At 41.5% G+C, this 17,868-nt stretch overlaps 2 protein-coding genes and 1 long non-coding RNA gene across 3 annotated transcripts in view; 2 read left to right on the forward strand and 1 right to left on the reverse strand.

Annotated features, from left to right (window-relative positions):
* LOC146671371 (uncharacterized) overlaps positions 1 to 17,868 on the forward strand; it is a 394,396-nt gene that overhangs the window by 311,939 nt on the left and 64,589 nt on the right. The gene's annotated exons all lie outside the window — the stretch shown is intronic.
* On the forward strand, positions 4,385 to 6,741 carry LOC146671383 (uncharacterized). Its single transcript, XM_085403582.1, has 3 exons — positions 4,385 to 4,601; positions 4,711 to 4,992; positions 5,488 to 6,741. The coding sequence occupies exons 1-3, from the start codon at positions 4,385 to 4,387 to the stop codon at positions 6,516 to 6,518; spliced, it is 1,530 nt and encodes a 509-aa protein (XP_085259708.1). The 3' UTR covers positions 6,519 to 6,741.
* On the reverse strand, positions 6,982 to 10,075 carry LOC146671384 (uncharacterized). The gene is made up of 6 exons (XM_085403583.1): positions 10,033 to 10,075; positions 9,809 to 9,909; positions 9,286 to 9,406; positions 8,046 to 8,593; positions 7,613 to 7,796; positions 6,982 to 7,348 (listed from the first exon to the last, which is right to left on the reverse strand). The coding sequence occupies exons 2-6, from the start codon at positions 9,814 to 9,816 to the stop codon at positions 7,034 to 7,036; spliced, it is 1,176 nt and encodes a 391-aa protein (XP_085259709.1). The 5' UTR covers positions 9,817 to 9,909; positions 10,033 to 10,075; the 3' UTR covers positions 6,982 to 7,033.

Here is a 17,868-nt window from a genome sequence, read left to right on the forward strand (position 1 = left end):
AAATGTGATTATCAACAAGCCCACCTGGGCTTCAGGTAGGCCGCACGCTTGTCCAGAGTTCACTTTGTCTTCAAGCGTTTTAATTTAAAACATAAACTGAGGCCTACCCCAAGCTAAAAGAAGCTAAACCTATACACCATGGACAGAGACAGTCTGATTGAGTTTTATTTTAGGCTGGGAATGAGCTACAAACGCATTTTGAAAAGCCTGGCAATGCAAGGAACCATCATTACGGAGAGACATTTAAACCGGATATTGAGAGCCAAGTCGCTTTACAGACGTAAGTACGACCTGGACGCCGGGATAGATTTTATTGTGAACCAACTGCAAGGGCCTGGGAAGGATCACGGTTATCGGTGGATGTTTACAAAGTGCAAACAACACGGCACTGCGATCAGGAAAGAAGACGTCAGGATCCTCATCTCTTTACTGGACCCATTAGGTTCCCAGGTTCGCCAGACCACACGTCTCAGAAGGAGGCAATATTTTGCTCAGGGGCCTAACTTTGTGTGGCACATAGACTCTTATGACAAACTAAAGCCATATGGGATATGTATTAATGGATGCATCGACGGTTTCTCACGCAACATCATTTGGCTGCGGGCCGCACACACTAACAGTGACCCAAAGGTTATCGGAGCTTACTTTGTGGAAGCAGTGGAGAGTCGTGGGGTTGGCCTACCCCAAGCTAAAAGAAGGCAGATTATGTTCTCAGATAAAGCAAGCAATGAGGGCGAAGCAGAGAAAGTACCTGCACAATACATTCACATAAATCTAAATGGAATTTCTTTGAGGACACAAACATCTGGGGAGTAAACAGCTGTTTCAATACCTAATCACAGATGATGAGGACGAAGTCGAAGTCCTGCAAGGACTGCTGGAAACAGCAAAAGAAAAGGTGGTACGTCAGGAATTTCACAACAGCCAAGTTGTTGAATTATTATTGAAACGCCACAAAGAGGAAAAAAATAAGATGCAGCAATTTTACGAGGAAAATACTAAAAAAACTCGAAGACAAAGCCAATGCTGCAGACAGAAAGTTAGAAGAGGTCATGGAAATGTATGATTCCAAAATAGAAAAGCTTGAGAGAACAGTAAAAAATAGTAGAGGTGTGGCCGTCAATGCGGTTAAAGAACGCGAGGAACAACATCAATCCTCGCAGTGTTGGATTGAGGGTCTTCTGACACGTAATACAAAGTTACAGGACGAAAATGAATTGATGGATAAAACCGTGAAAGAATTAACAGACGAGAAAGATCAAATGGGCAAAGTAATAGACAACCAAAAGGCCCAGAATATGGAGATCAAACAGAAATGTCAGAGAAATATTAGGGCTCTGGCCTTTGAAAAGAAAATGAAGGCTATGGTCGAAGATGAAGTTGATTCTTTGAAAAAGAAAAATGAAGACCTAAAAAAGGCCCTAAGCACAGAGCAGGAAAACCACAGAAAGACAGCAGAATATGCATCTTCTTTTTGTTTTCATATTTTAATCTATATTTAATTGTTTTGTGGTTTGCAGTGTTTTGTGTTGTTTCACTTTAAATTTGTAAAAGGAAAAAGCTGAAAATTTAAATAGTTAAAAGTTGAAATGTGAATATTTGATTTTTGTATTATATGATTTATTTATTACATTTTATGTGAAGTGAATAAAAAGTATATTTACGGTTGCCCCTACAGACAAAGCACATACAAACTTCAAATCACGTATGAACTCTGAAGCACATACAAACTCCAAAACACGTAAAAACTCTGAAGCACGTAAAAACTCTGAAGCACGTAAAAACTCAAAACACGTACAAAAGACAACAGAAGTGCTCCAGGATGCTGGGCGCAGTGTTGAGCTTTTGTTACCTAGTGGCTACACAAGCCAGCAAGTACCAACGACCGGATTTGGTGTGTGGTAGTAACAGGTAAATGAACTTTTTTTTTAAATTATTTGGATATATATGAGTGCGTGTGTATAAATACACAAACAATACACACATGCTTTTAATTGTGTAATTTAAGTGATCTAGTAGCTCTGCTTTGGAAGTTCAGTTCATGCTAGAAATGTGTTTTGAAGTTTTTACGTGTTTTGTCTCTAGGGGCCACCGCATATATTTATATATAAACATATATGAATAAAACCACTTTTTTTACGCTAGTAATTCCTTTTGTGCATAATTTTATATTATTGTTAATAATAAATTAATTAAAGCAACAAAACAACCCGAAGAGCCGGTTTGGAGCCGAAAGAGCCGGCTCTTTTTAGTGAGCCCAACCAAAAGAGCCGGATCTCTAAAAAGAGCCGGAAATCCCATCACTATTAGGGTGGGTTAGGTTAGGGGAATGGAAATTCCTCCCTGCACAAGGAGGGCAGGAGTAGGTGCACGCTCCACACCATGACCCTTCCCGAGACCCACCATCCCATCTACCGTATCCGGCAATCCCCAGGTCCGAATTGAGGTAAGTACCGTCCTTTTCTTTTTCAGGTTCAGGTAAGTACCAAATTATGTTTAATTTTACCAAAGTTGTGTTTTATTTGTCCTGTTTTTTTAGGTTTCTAACTGTGTTTTAATAAAATTTGATTTCTCAATGAATTCAGTCTGTGTCATTTTTAATTCCAATTTTTAGGCTTTTAAACTGTTTTTATCCATAAATTATCCAATTTTTAGGTTATAAATTTATGATATTCCAATTTTTAGGCCAGTAAATCAATATGTAAATGAAAAAAACATCAAAAGAAACCCCCCCCCCCAAAAAAATAACAAACTAAAACAACAAGCAAAAACACTTTTTAGCGCTGACGCATGGCTGTAGCTACATTTCGGCTGGGCTGTGCCTTCTTCAGGGTGTGCACATGCGTCGCTGGCCAAATTAAAATGAAGAAACTCTTCTCTGCCCCTCCTTTTATAGTGTGCTGTGTTTCCTCCCACTCTTGGGATTTCTGTTTTATTGGGGGTTTTTTTGTTCAGTATCTTTAATGTTTGTCCTGTGTTAGCTTAGGCTTTTTTTGTTTTTATTATTTTTCTGGCACCTCCTTCTGTAATGTCTTTTCCATTATCCATCCTTATTTTTCTATTGTTATGGCACCCCCTTCTTATTTGTCCTTTCCGTTAATTTTTTCGTGATTTTGTTCCTTTCCTGTGATTATCCTATTCATCCTGCTCTGTCCTTGTTATGAGATCCTCCGTGACCTTTTGTGCTATGTTGCGTTTTATTGTGTTGTCAAGTGGAATTTGTGCACACTTTCCCGAGGTTTCTTCCCATCATCTGGCACCTGGGAGTTTTTCCTTGTCTTCCTAGAGAGCCAGCTTGGCCTGGGTCAGGAGCTCTATCACAGCAAAACAACAAAAAAAAAGACTTTTATGAAAGAACGACTTGAATTTTGTGTTATTTAAAAACACGTATTTAATTATTATTCAGTGTTGTGTGTGATAGCAAACTGCCAGCCTTAAACCTGAAAAAAACTCACGATTTTATAGAACTAGACAATGCATTTCCTGAAGAAAATTTCAATGTAATGATTATTTATTAATACGTTTTGTATTCAGTATTTAGTTTTATAAAGTAAATGCTGACCACACAAGTTTCCTTCTGGATTAATAAAGTTTTAAAAAATATCTGTAAAGTGTTATGAAATATAAAAATGTTTTTGTTGAGAATATGTCCACACAAAATAATTAAATAGGGCATTTTCTGTTATTTAACAGAGGTTTTCTGTTTTATAATTACACTGCAGTTTGGACGACGAGCTTCTAGAACGTTTTTAGGCATTTGTTCACATTTTGCAATTTAAGCCCCAAGAAACATAAAGATTTTATTATTTTATTCCAGCAGCACTCCATTATCATGTACACTGTAAACTCTAACATTGTGTTTAATTAAAAAATGTAAGGATATACTAAACTCAATTTTTATCAGTTTGTTTAAATAAGTTACCAGTAGTTTTTATTCAAAAAGCTGATCAACCCAGTTTATTTGAGTTGTCTTGAATTGGAAAAACGAAGTAAGCTAGAAATTTTGCTTCTCAGTGCAGGCTTTTAAAAGATATGGTTTGAAAATGCCATGTCACTGCTATCCTCCTCACTTTGCACAGATCAGTCTGCATGTTCATGGCACCCACATTTTTTTATTGCATTAGTTTGAGCAAACCTGGGTTCAGATGGAGCAGCTTGAGCTCAAGAGATAATTTCTGTGATTTTTTGCGTGATACTCTGGCTTGGAAGTAAACTGTTTTTGTACCTTCTTTCAGTTTAGAACCAGGTTTTGAACTTGCTAGCTAGCCAGCTTGTTAGCCTAGCATTAGCCTAGCGTTGCTGCTGCTTCTCAGCTCATGTTACGTAGAAAATTAACCCCAAGTGAAAAAGATAAGCGCAAAATCACAGACAGACAGTACGCAAAATGCCTATGTCCTGTTGTGTTTACGGATGCTCCAGTAGGTCGACCAGAGAAACTGATAAACGGTATTTTAGGGTACCAAAAATAGCCCAACGAAGAGGAGAAAAATGGAAAATTCTAACCGAAAAACGTAGGAAAAAATGGATTTTAAATTTACGTTTACAGTTGGGAGGAGCAGAGTCTGCCAATGCCCGTGTCTGCAGCGACCACTTCGTCAGAGGTAATGTTATGTTTGCAAACGAACTTATTAGCATTAGGTTGTCGTTAAATTCTCGTTTACTTAGTGCTTTTAAGTTAGTAGTCTAATATTGACTTGATTGGGACTATAGGCTGCCCAAGTGCTTTGGATGACGACGAGTCGGAGGACTGGGCTCCGACGGTCAATCTCGGCTACGAACGAAAACCCAGATCGGAATCAGTTCTCAAACGAGAGAAAAGAATGAAGCTTAAGGCAGAACAGCATCGATGTGCAGAGGCGATTTTGGATATGCAACAGACGGCTGAGAGCCCGGATTTGAGCCTAGTGACAGTGGAGAACCCCGAACTGCAGCTTCCAGCTGAGAATCCACAACCAGAAGACTTCAGTGTGAATGAGACATTCACTTATCCAGGTAAGATATTGTGCTGAGATGTAAAACAAACAAGAATCATGTCAAAGAGAAAAAGATGCCATTATCTGTAATGATTATGGTCCAAGTTACATATTACATGTTTGTGATTTTTTTTAATCACAGAGTAAATCCATACCATTTTATTCAGAAAAAAAGAAAAAGTGGCACTTATTACCGTCAGGCACACACCACAGGTTTTTGTACACTGCTATGGTTCTTATATTGCCAGATTCCAGACAGTCTCCTTTCACAGATAAGTAAAGATATCCGTAATGTAAGGTTTCTGTGGTGAGAAACATATAAATATATTTTTTGTTTAGACGCAACATGTTTTTTTGTTGATTAAAAAAAATAATTACATTAAATTAACATAGTGAATTAAACACATTACACCAGATTCTAATAGCCCACTAAAAAAACTCCTACAGTGAAAATGAGTAAAAATTGAGGTTGCCTCTATTATGCTGATTATGCTCCCCCACTGTTATATTGCAGGCTGTGCGGATGCTGGATGCCAGACAGAGCTGACGATGGATGACATCGAGAAGATGGAGGATGTTTTGAGACAGAACACAGCAGAGCTGGTTGATCTTCGGAGCAAGGCTCTGGACACACAGTTCAGCCAGGAGGCTTTTGAAAAAAATGAAGACAAGACAAAGTTCTACACAGGGCTCCCCAACTTCTTAGTTTTAATTCAGATTTTTGAACTGTGCGAGCCCTATATCACCTCGGGACCTATGTCTTTGTTGTCCAAATTTGAACAATTCATACTAGTTTTGCTGAGGCTGAGACTAAATCTGCCCCTGAAAGATTTAGCTTTCAGGTTCAATATTTCTCTGTCCACTGCTTCTAGAGTTTGGCATAAAGTAATTGACATACTTCATAAAAGGTTAGAGTTCCTAATTGAGTGGCCAGAGCGACATGTTCTTCAAGCTACGATGCCACTGAGTTTCAGACAGGCATTTGGATGTAAAGTGGCTGTGATTGTTGATTGCTTTGAAGTCTTTATTGAGAGACCATCTAATCTTCTTGCACAAGCTCAAACTTGGTCCAACTACAAGCACCATCACACTGTAAAATTTTTGATTGGTGTTGCCCCCCAAGGCTACGTCACTTACATATCTTCTGCCTGGGGAGGGAGAGTTAGCGATAAGCAGATCACAATAGAGAGTGGCCTCCTAAATAACTTGTTACCTGGAGATATTGTCCTTGCAGATCGTGGGTTCAATATTGGCGATAATGTGGGGTTTTACTGTGCTTCACTACAGACACCGGCATTCACTAAAGGGAGAAAACAGCTGTCAGCCTATGAAGTGGCAGAGACAAGGAAAATAGCCAATTTGCGTATCCATGTTGAGCGAGTCATAGGTTTAGTCAGGAGGAAATATCAAATTCTGCAGAGCAGGGCTATGCCAATAGAGAACATGTCCACAAAGCCAGGTGAGACACATGCATTGATCGACAAGATTGGGGTAATTTGTTGTGCCTTATCAAATCTCTCCGAGTCTGTTGTCCCACTGGAGTAAGGGGGGTGGGTGGTAATCAATCAGTTAAAAAAAATTAAATGTCTTGTCACTGTCACGGCTCACAGAAGGGGGTGGAGAGGAAGAGTAGTGTCCAGTATCTGCTGCTTGGCTCTGGTGATAAGTAGAACAGGGTAGAGTAATAGTAGTACCTAAGTCCTGACTCCTGATTAGTCTGTAAATGTTTTCAAATGAAATATTTTTCTCCAACTGTCAAATTGTGCTGGCAGTTTGTACAGTATTATACTGTGAGATGGATTGCAATCTATTTTGTTTATTTGTTTAAAAGTCTAATCTTGTAAATAAACCACCAATGTATTATTATGCTGCCTCAATAGCATTTAATCATTGTGTAGTGTTACACAACACTTAAATGACACAATTAAATGTACAATAAAATTAAATGACAATTTGTGCTCTAATGCTACGTCAGAGCAAATACAATAGCCAGAACTCATGACTACCATCAGGTCATAACAATATTCAAAATGTCATTATGTTGTCGTCCTTTTATCACATTACACATGTATGTTTGTAACTTGCTGTCCCAGTATTTCTGGGAGTATACTGTTTCTAAAAAAACACTCAACTTTAGGAATCGCATCATCCCAAAACTCAAGGTCAGGCAAAATCCTTTCAACAAATATGTCATTGCGGTTCCACACAACAAAGTCACAGTACTCTGCATTTGCAATGTGAAGCTGTGCCTGAATTTGGTAATAGTAGTCATGAGTTGGGTCCAGTGTGACATTATCCCCGTCACTGATGAGGCAGAAGCCCTTCTCCCCAGCACGCATGCGCAGGTTGACCGCATCTTTCTGAGAGTGTGGGCACTAAAATCACAGTGATGAGAACAACAATCAAGATTTATCTGATGAAACAGTGAAGAAGCAAAGATGATGGGTGTGGTCTGTGTTATCATAATCTCTCATTGCCCAAAACAAATGTCTATTTGACACAGACAATAAAGCCTCATCTTATCTTAATTGAACAATAGATTAGAAATTAGAAAAGGTATTTCCTGCATTTTTACTCAGTTCACTGATTCTTATGGAAAGATGTCACACCTATGGCCTTGACTACAACAGAGTCAATACCTTAATCTCGCAGATGCCAGTTCCATGACAGTCACAAGTGACTATCCCATCAGGGGAGGACCCCATGTATGGCCACTTGGGGTTCAGCCAGAGACCGCTGTCCATACATGAGAAGCCTGCATGCTCCTGGCTCATAAGCTTCTCATATGCTCCTCTGGCTTGTGCTTCATGTTTGCATCCATAACTATAAACAGTACACATGCCAAACATGAAAAGGAAATTATTACTTAGTATTGGATGTGTAAAACAGTAAAGTGATGTATTATACAATATGCCATTACCCTAAACTATACTTAGTTCTTACCCTGTATAACCCTAGCCGTATAAGCCTATAACTAACCTCCATCTTCATAACACTTTTTTAGTTACAGTTATGGACAGTTTCATACCCCAAATCTTAACTCTGCCTTACCCTACATCAAACCCTAAATACCTTGTAGCAGCTGTGGTGAACCTATATGCCTCTGGATAGCATATGGCCTTGATCAAGCTCTTTGATGGTTGCTGGGGGTTGGTCTTAAGAACTTGTTTCAGCTTAGAGGCAGTTACGCGTCCAGCTCTTTGCCTAAACCAAATACTGCTTGCACTCTGACTTCGAGTCGCCCTCTCTACAGCCTGGACTTGGGACAGGGTGAGCTCTTCAAGCTGGAAGTCCAGGCATAGCTCTTCAAGGTCTTTGGGGGGGAGCTGCAGTGTCTCTGGTGTTCTGTACTCAGGCACAGTTTTAGGAAGCATGCTAGACTGGGGGACAAATTCTTTGTGGTAAGGTTCCCTAGACATCAGTGCTGCACTCCTTGGACAGTTTTTGCTTAAACTCTCAAAAAACCTACAGTATGTCTCTGAATCTCTCTGCACTCTTGGGCATGGAAGTGATTTCCCAACCTTTTGTGTACTTGTGCAGCCATCAATGGAACACTCAAGCTTTCGTTTTTTTGACTTTGCTGAAGAGAAGTCAATCAGAGTTACTGGGCAAGCAGGAATCTGGAAAAATTAAGCCAAAGAAGATCATTAAAATTTAAAAAGCTCTTTTCCAAAACGCTATATATTCGTTTCCAAAAATATTCGAAATTGAACAGTGATGGCAGTGGAGTGAGTATGTGTGTTTTAGGCTGGGTATAGTGGTTGGTTGGCAGTGAAGTGTGTGTGTGTATGTTGGGTGGGGATGGAGGTGCCATGTGCTGGGTATAAAAGGAGTGGAAAGTAAGCAGTTCCATGTTGATGAAAATGTGGTGTGAGGAGTTGTGAGTATTGAGGAATGCATGAGAAATGTGAATATATAAAGTGCTGCAGTCAGGTGTGTGTGTGCGCAGAAAACAAGTGCTAGGGTGTTGAGGCATGCATGAGAAGGGTGTGATATACAGTATACGGTTCTGCAGTCATGGTTATGTTAGTCATGAAAAAGGAAATGGCTTTTAAATGCTGTTATAGCGTTTTGGAATAGAACTCTTCATTTATTAAAGTACTGCCTTTTGTCTGACCCCTCACCTGCAACCTGCCCGGCTTGATTAGATCTACCAGCTTGAAGCCCCCGCCGGTATAGCCTACAGGGTCATTGAGGCACTCAAGCTTCCCCACCACGACAAGGTAGCAGTATAGGGGAAGATATTTTATCCTACTGTCACATGAAGTCCCAATATAACATTCTTTATCCTACATTTTGCTTTTTGGCTTACCTTTTTAACATGAGATGGCATCAGCCACTTGCACTGCTCTGATGTGCATGTCGCTCTCATTTTCACCCCAGCTTCAACTGCAAAAAGAACAGCTCCAACGTGCGAGCATGATTCTGATAGTCTGGAAATAGAGCACATAATCTTTTTAACATGAAATGCAATATTTACAGTACATTTTGATGATGCATAGCTTACTAATACTAATGTGCAATGGCACTTTATTTGAAGTAACATGTTTATTCATTAACTCTTTCTCAACAGCCTATAGAGAAATCATTATCTAGGTGATGACATGACTGAATAGTTCTACCCTCTATCTGAAAAATGCATCTGAGTGTCATGAGGGATCTAAGGCAATCACACAAATTCTTAGCTGATGAATTCTTAGCTAAACGAAAACACTCTCTCCCCACTACTACTGAAGTACACCTGCAAAATGCTAGCAGTGCCCTATGCGTATATGTGTGTGTGTGTGTGTGTGTGTTCTCATTGCAATAACATCCTACTTAATTAGGCTACTAACCCTGCCATACAATTGCAATGAGCTGCAATCACTTCTCCATCCTCCTTTGCAATTACCCAAGTCTTCAGAGGTGTCTCGTTAGACCGCTGAGAATGGTTTACCTTGAAACAAACAACTGTCACTCTAACGAAGTCCTAAGGATGTGGCATGTTTGTTGACGTTAAAGCCGCTACCGCTAACTGTTAGCGTGTTTAAGATAAAGCAATATAAGAACAAACACTCACCCTTGCAAACACCAAACTGTATCCATCACGGAGACGTTTTGTTCCAAGGTTGTGGACCCACCCGCTGACAAAAAAAATTGTACGCCTCCAGACTCTTGAAAGCTTTCATTTGCTGCCTAGTGTAGTAAGAAGTCTGGAGGACCAAGTAGTTGGTGATATCCACAGCCTCGATAGTAGGCAAATCCTTTACTTCTGTGGTGTATTCGGACATTTTCAAAGAATACGGATCACGTCCGATATATTTTTTAACTATCTGTTTATATCTCTCCCGAGAAACGGGGTCTAAAGTTGCACAATAGCTGCTCTCCTGACTCTCCACAGTGTCCTCCATGTTTACTTCCGCCCTCCACTCAAAAATCGCGCTGCCTCCGCACGTCATCAGAACCACGTGACCGCAACCCAACTATTCATTAAAAAATTGATATATATATTCGCTTCCGTGACTTTTTGATGGGTGAAGCAATGTAAGGGAAATTATGTCTTTTCTGTTTTTCTAATTTAAGCTTGAGTTGAATGTCTTTCACTCTAGATTTTAGATGACCTATCTCTTATACTTCATTGCCAGCCTTTTCGATAATTTGGTTCACTGGTCCAATGAGCTCCTGTCTTTACCATACCATTGTACTTCTTTTGAAACTATTCCAGCTCCCGTTTTTTATCTAGTAAAGCTGTCTCTAGATATTTGCATCTGGTACATAGACAGTTCAGCTGTTTTTCAAGAAACTCCTTTGTTATTCCAACAAAGGGGATGCCTTCCACACCGTCTATGCATTTCTTTTTCAAGTTGAGGAACATATCCCTAAATTTCACCTTTTCTTTTCCCTGAAGTGAACTGCATTTGGAAATGCCTTTCCAAAGGACAAAATGCACTTTACAGTTCTTCTTGGAAGTAGTGCTCTTTCTTCTCCAGCCAATTAGCTTTGTGTATAAATTTTTCTCTTTGCTTTATTGTGGAGCACAGTTTCTCTTCGAGACCCACCTTTTCACCCAGTGCTTGATTATGTGCCGTTTTTACTTTATACCTGTCCACTGCTGTCTTTCTGTGGTTTTCCTGCTCTGTGCTTAGGGCCTTTTTTAGGTCTTCATTTTTCTTTTTCAAAGAATCAACTTCATCTTCGACCATAGCCTTCATTTTCTTTTCCAAGGCCAGAGCTCTAATATTACTCTGACATTTCCGTTTGATCTCCATATTCTGGGCCTTTTGGTTGTCTATTACTTTGCCCATTTGATCTTTCTCGTCTGTTAATTCTTTCACGGTTTTACCCATTAATTCATTTTCGTCCTGTAACTTTGTAATATGTGTCAAAAGACCCTCAATCCAATACTGCGAGGATTGATGTTCCTCCTCGCGTTCTTTAACCGCATTGGCGGTCACACCTGTACTAATTTTTACTGTTCTCTCAAGCTTTTCTATTTGGTTATCATACATTTCTATGAGCTTTTCTAACTTTCTTTCTGCAGCATTGGCTTTGTCTTCGAGTTTTTTTAGTATTTTCCTCGTAAAATTGCTGCATCTTATTTTTTTTCCTCTTTGTGGCGTTTCAATAATAATTCAACAACTTGGCTGTTGCGAAATTCCTGACGTGCCACCTTTTCTTTTTCTGTTTCCAGCAAATGTCAAGGCTCGGCTGTGTGGCAGGCAGGAGGAGGACCCAAAATGCAAAACTCACACACACGGGGATGAACTCAAAAAGCAGCTTTATTGCTGACCAAAGATAATAGGAGATACAAAACTAAACTGGGAAAAACTAACATAAAGCTCACCAGGAAACACGGGGGAATCACACACAGCATGAGGGACGACGTCACGCTGAACAGAGGGAGACGCAGACAGAAATACACAGAGGGTTAACGAGGAAAGTGGGAACACACGGGGAACACAGGTGACACTGATAATCATAACGAGACAGGGCGGGGTGAACTGAACATGACATGTACGGGCGTGAGAGTCACAAAGTAAACAGGAAGTGCACAGAGGTTCAGACAGGAGGAGAGAGAGAGCACGGGGAAAACACAGACATAACGGGCTGGGAAAACATGAAACAACCACAAAGGGAGACGAGGGCTCATAAATACATAGAGGGCACACAGACCGAACCCAGCATCTTATTATTCTGCAAAAGTTCATTGTTTTCTTTTGTTAGATCCTCGATCCATTTCTTATTGACTGTATGGAGTTTTTTGAAGCAGTCAAGCTCAGTTTTAAGCTTTTCAACCTCATCGATCATTGGATGCAGTCTGTGGTCGAACTGTCTGGCATATGTTTCTTTTTCACTTTTGTTAACCATTGTTTTCAAGAAATTAACATCTTTTTCTTTGTTAGGTTTCAAACTCATTTCTGCTTTTTATGTGCTGTATCACTCCAACAAAACGATAGCTCAATAATCAATCCACTTTGACAGGTTTCGTCTATTTAAGGACTTGAACATCAAAGGATGAAAGGACTGTCACTATGACATCACCACGTTCTGTGACGTAATGTCATTAAACGTCACCACGTTCTGTGGTATGTGATGGGCAGTAATTAGTAACAGTCTTAGTTGTGCAGGCGGAGGCGAGACGTAGATGGGAAAGGAGAGGGGTCCGGGTGAGGTGTGAATGGAGTCCGAAAACACAAAAACTGTTGCAAGCTGGGTAGAGAGGCAGGTGCGTGGAACAAAGAAGCTGCGAGCAGACCGGCGTCGGACTGAGGTCAGGAATATGGAGGTGAAGAGCTGGCATCCAGCGGGCTGCTGAGAGCACAGGGGAAAACAATTAAAACAGAGTTTAACTATGACGAGGTTCTATGACTGAAGCCTTCACTAACGAGGGTTAGTCGACATCCTGGCACTGAATGTTTGAGAACACCGGCACTAGTGATGTGCGATACCACTGATTTCCTTTCCGATCCGATACAAAGTATCGTCGATACCATTCAGGGTGGTATCGACGATACTGATCCGATACCGATACTTTGTACAAAAACTTATTTTATTGATTGTATCTCAAATTATAGCATCATAATGACTACAGGACATCAGAGTACTTGTTTCCAACAATGCTTAGTTTTAATATTACTCTTATTTCTCTTTCTGGGTCGCAAAAAAACTTTTAACATATTTTCAGGTGAGAATGTAAACTTCAAAATATCTGAGCCCATCGACACATTGTTTTCAAACCCCTGTGGTCTTTCACTACTCGGGTTAAACATGATATATAAGTCACTTAGATAACTTAAAAATGTTATTGTTTGGCTTTTTCAGTGTTTTATTTGTTTGTGAGTAAATCAGTTTGGCTGAGATTAAAGTTATTAGATTAGATTAAATAAAATTTAACTTTATTAATCCCTCAGGAGGGTTTTCACACAGCTAAATAAACGTCAAACAGAAAACTGATTAAACAGAAGTGTGAGACGGTCGAGAGTTTACACCAGTGTCCGGTTATATTTTAGATAGCAAGGAGCTGACGGCAGTTTCACTCCACCGAGGGAGCTCGTGCCGTACTACCCAGCTTTCTTTAGACCACGAAGGCCGGGCCCTCAGGTGGAACCAGCCTCTGAATTTGGACACCCCCGCTGTTTCCGGACATTTAATGTATTTTATCCGATAAATAAACACTGTAAAATGTATTTATCCCCCCAACAGCCTTTGTCTCCCTAGTGTGGCCACGACACCTCACGTTTTTGCCACATGTATCGCAAACCACGTGTCAGTTTTTGTGGAGGTAAAATAGGTTTGCACATGACTCCAATTACGCTCAGCCATTGTTGTGAGTGCGCACGCCAAGGGGCTGCAAGACAGACAGCCTATTTCGCAAATGACTATGAAAGGCGGAAGAGGAAGTAGTTCCTTTGAGTGTAGACAATTCTTTCCACTGTGTTCCTGTTAATGATAAACTACAAATTTACCCTAAATTACTAAAATATCGATATTTTAATGTGAGAATCGATTCTAGAACATAAATGACTGGTATCGGAGGAATCGATATTTCAGGATCGATCCGCACATCACTAACCGGCACGCTGGAAAAATCCAGAACTCACCCGACCATGACAAAATCTGAATTAGTCAGTCTACACATGCTCCAACACATTGTGAGGTGATTGTATTGGAGCGAGAATCCCCAAGAGAGGCAGGTGCGTCTTCACAGATCGGCCAGTGTAGGTAAAAATGACAATCTCGTTGACTCACGAAGCAAACCCTGAGCTGTGGCTCCTCCTCCCGATCCAGCGATAAAGCAATTTAAACTAGAGGTGGCCCTACCCTTTACCATTAAAAAAAAAAAACAACAGTGATCAATAGAGCAATTTCAGGTAGGCAGACTCTTGCTTTGACCAATCAGAGAGATTGGGTCTGACCTGAACTGGAAGTTATCGCCTGTCAGAGTTTGAGGTCATAGAATAGAATAGAATAGAATAGAATAGAATAGAATAGAATAGAATAGAATTCAACTTTATTGTCATTGCACATGCACAGGTACAGGGCAACGAAATGCAGTTTGCATCCATCCAGAAGTGCTTTAGTGATATAGATATATTACAATATATATTAGCAATAATATAGATATGTGAGTATATTACAGAAATGGGTCTATTATGGTATGTTATAATGTACACGGTATGAAGTATGTTGTGAATATTCTATAACTATAAGTATGTACAGGCTGTAGTGAGTACAAGCTATGAACAGGATATAAATATGAAAAACTATACAGAATATGAAATAAATAACTTTACAGAAATCTGAGATATACAGCTATACAGAAATGGGAACTATGCAAGTTGTAAACAGTTGTAGGGTTAAAAATTATCGAATGTACAGAATGATTATTTACACAGAACTATACAGTAGTGCAGTTAAGATAAGTGAGATATAATTCCTACAGAGGCTATATAAAGTGCTAGTGGTTGTGAGTGGTGGTTCAGTCCATGTTATTATTGTGTGTTTGAGGGTACAGTTGTCCATTGTGTGTGTGTGTTCAGTCCATGAGTTTAACGTGGGTCAGATGTCAGGAGGCAGAGTTCAGGAGTCTGACAGCTGTGGGGAAGAAGCTGTTCCGGTACCTGGTGGTCTTAGTCCGGAGGCTCCTGTAGCGCCTCCCAGAGGGCAGGAGGGTGAAGAGTCCATGTGATGGGTGACTGGGGTCTTTGATGATTTTCCCAGCCCTTTTCAGACACCGCTTCCTGTAGATGTCTTTCATGGCAGGAAGTGGTGCTCCGGCGATGCGCTGGGCAGTTTTCACGACCCTCTGCAACGCCTTCCGGTCCGAGGCAGAGCAGTTCCCGTACCAGACTGTTATACAGTTGGTCAGGATGCTCTCGATGGTGCAGCGATAGAAGTTCACCAGGATGTCTGAGGACAGGTGGTTCTTCCTCAGAGTCCTCAAGAAGAGGAGGCACTGGTGAGCCTTCTTGACCAGCTTGGAGCAGTTGGTCGTCCAGGTGAGATCCTCGGAGATGTGGACTCCCAGGAACTTGAAGCTGCTCACACGCTCCACAGCCGTCCCCTTAATGTGGATGGGTGGATGTGGGTCAGCATTCCTCCTGTAGTCCACGATGAGCTCCTTGGTCTTCTCGGTGTTAAGCAGCAGGTTGTTTCTGTCGCACCACTCAGCCAGACGATCCACCTCCTCCCTGTAGGCAGCCTCATCGTTGTCACTGATGAGGCCAATCACCGTGGTGTCATCTGCAAACTTAATGATGGTGTTGGAACCATCAGCAGGTCTGCAGTCATGGGTGAAGAGGGAATAGAGGAAAGGGCTCATCACACAGCCTTGTGGTACACCGGTGTTCATTGTGATGGTAGATGAGCAGTGGTTATCCAGCCGGACATGTTGGGGGCGGTTGGTCAGGAAGTCCAGTAACCATTTGCAGATGGGGGAACTGATGCCCAGGTCTGTCAGTTTCCTGATGAGTTGTGAGGGGTGGATTGTATTGAATGCTGAGCTGAAGTCTATTAACAGCATTCTGGCGTAGGTGTTGTTGTTGTCCAGGTGTGAGAGGACAGAGTGCAGTGCAATGGAGACTGCATCCTCTGTGCTCCTGTTCTGGCGGTATGTGAATTGGTGGGGGTCCAGGGTGGGGGGGAGACAGGATTTGAAGTGTGCTAGGACCAGCTGCTCTAAGCACTTAGTGATGATGGGGGTGAGTGCTACTGGGCGGTAGTCATTGAGGCAAGATGGGTTGGAGTTTTTGGGTATCGGGACGATGGAGGTGGATTTGAAGCAGGCCGGTACCACAGCGAGGGCCATGGACAGGTTGAATATGTCTGTCAGCACTCCTGCAAGCTCCCCAGAACACACTCTGAGAACACGCCCGGGGATGCCATCAGGACCTGCAGCCTTGTGGACATTGATCCTGCTCAGCACCGCTCCTACATCGGTAGGGGAGAGAGTCAGAGGTTGGTGGTCTGGCGTCACGTCTGCTTTGGTTGTGGTTGTGGGGTTCCCTCGCTCAAAACGAGCATAAAAGTTGTTGAGCTCGTTGAGGAAGGAGACATCAGAGGATGCGGGGGAGGGTTTGGTGGTCCTGTAGTCTGTAATGGTCTGGAGTCCTTGCCACATGCGTCGGGGGTTGGAGTTGGAGAAGTGTTCTTCTACCTTCTTTTTGTAATGGTGTTTGGCTTTTTTGATGCCCTTCTTTAGATTAGTCCTGGCTGTACTGTAGGCGTGTGCATCTCCTGACCTAAAGGCGGTGTTGCGGGCCTTCAGGAGGAGACGAACATCCCGGTTCATCCAAGGCTTCTGGTTGGGGTACATGGTGATCCGTTTCTGGGTGGTGACACTGTCTGTGGTTTCGGAGATGTAATCCAGTACAGATGAGGCGTACTGGTCCAGGTCTGTGTGGGTAAACATATTCCAGTCTGTGTTTTTAAATCTGTCCTGGAGCACTTCGTCTGTCCCCTCTGGCCACACTTTAATTGTCCTCACAGCAGGTTTCACACGTTGGATGAGTGGTGAATACCTAGGTGTGAGGAACAGGGAGAGATGGTCCGATTGTCCAATGTGGGGGAGGGGTGTGGCTTTGTAGGCTCCAGCCAGGTTGGAATACACATGGTCTAAAGCAGGGGTGCCCAATCCCGGTCCTCGAGAGCTACCGTCCTGCAGCTTTTAGATGCATCCTTGTTCCCACACAGCTGAATCAAATGAATGGCTTGTTATCAGGCCTTTGCCAAACATGATGGCATGCTGAAGAGGTAATCAAACCATTTGATTCAGCTGTGTTGGAGTAGGGATGCATCTAAAAGCTGCAGGATAGTAGCTCTCGAGGACCGGGATTGGGCAGCCCTGGTCTAAAGTCTTGTCTCCTCTGGTGTGGCAGGAGACATGTTGGTGGAATCTGGGGAGGACTGTCTTTAAGTTGGTGTGGTTGAAGTCGCCAGCAACCATGTCAGACCAGTAGAAAAAAAGTTACGTTTTTACTGTAACACCACAAACATTTTTAACAAAATATCTTCATAACTTGAAATGCAAATAGAAATTTTTAATTTAAAAATGTATCCACAAGTTTTGCAAACAACAAAGTTACATGCAATCTTTTACCTAAAAATGCAGCAAAGGCTAAAACCGGTGTTTGTGAAACCACGTTAATGACACCGTGTACAACCATTGGAGATGTGAGCAGGACAGACAGATCAATTGATGGAAAAGTGTGGACTTTATACTAGTTTTTAAATTGTGTTGATAGGCCACGTAAAACCAGAGTTATGCTAAAAATATATGCAATGTTTGTTTTTCTTCCTGAATACTATCACTGTTTATATTTACTGCAAAAAGAAACAGTAAAAACTGCGTTTTATAAGGAAAACGTTCAAAAGCCTGTGAGCAAAAATCAAACCATTGAAATGTGAGAGATTTGAG

The sequence above is a fragment of the Rhamphochromis longiceps genome, linkage group LG4 (genome assembly GCF_057381845.1).
Source record: "Rhamphochromis longiceps isolate RC_006_pf linkage group LG4, R_longiceps_female_GT1.1, whole genome shotgun sequence".
NCBI lineage: Eukaryota > Metazoa > Chordata > Actinopteri > Cichliformes > Cichlidae > Rhamphochromis > Rhamphochromis longiceps.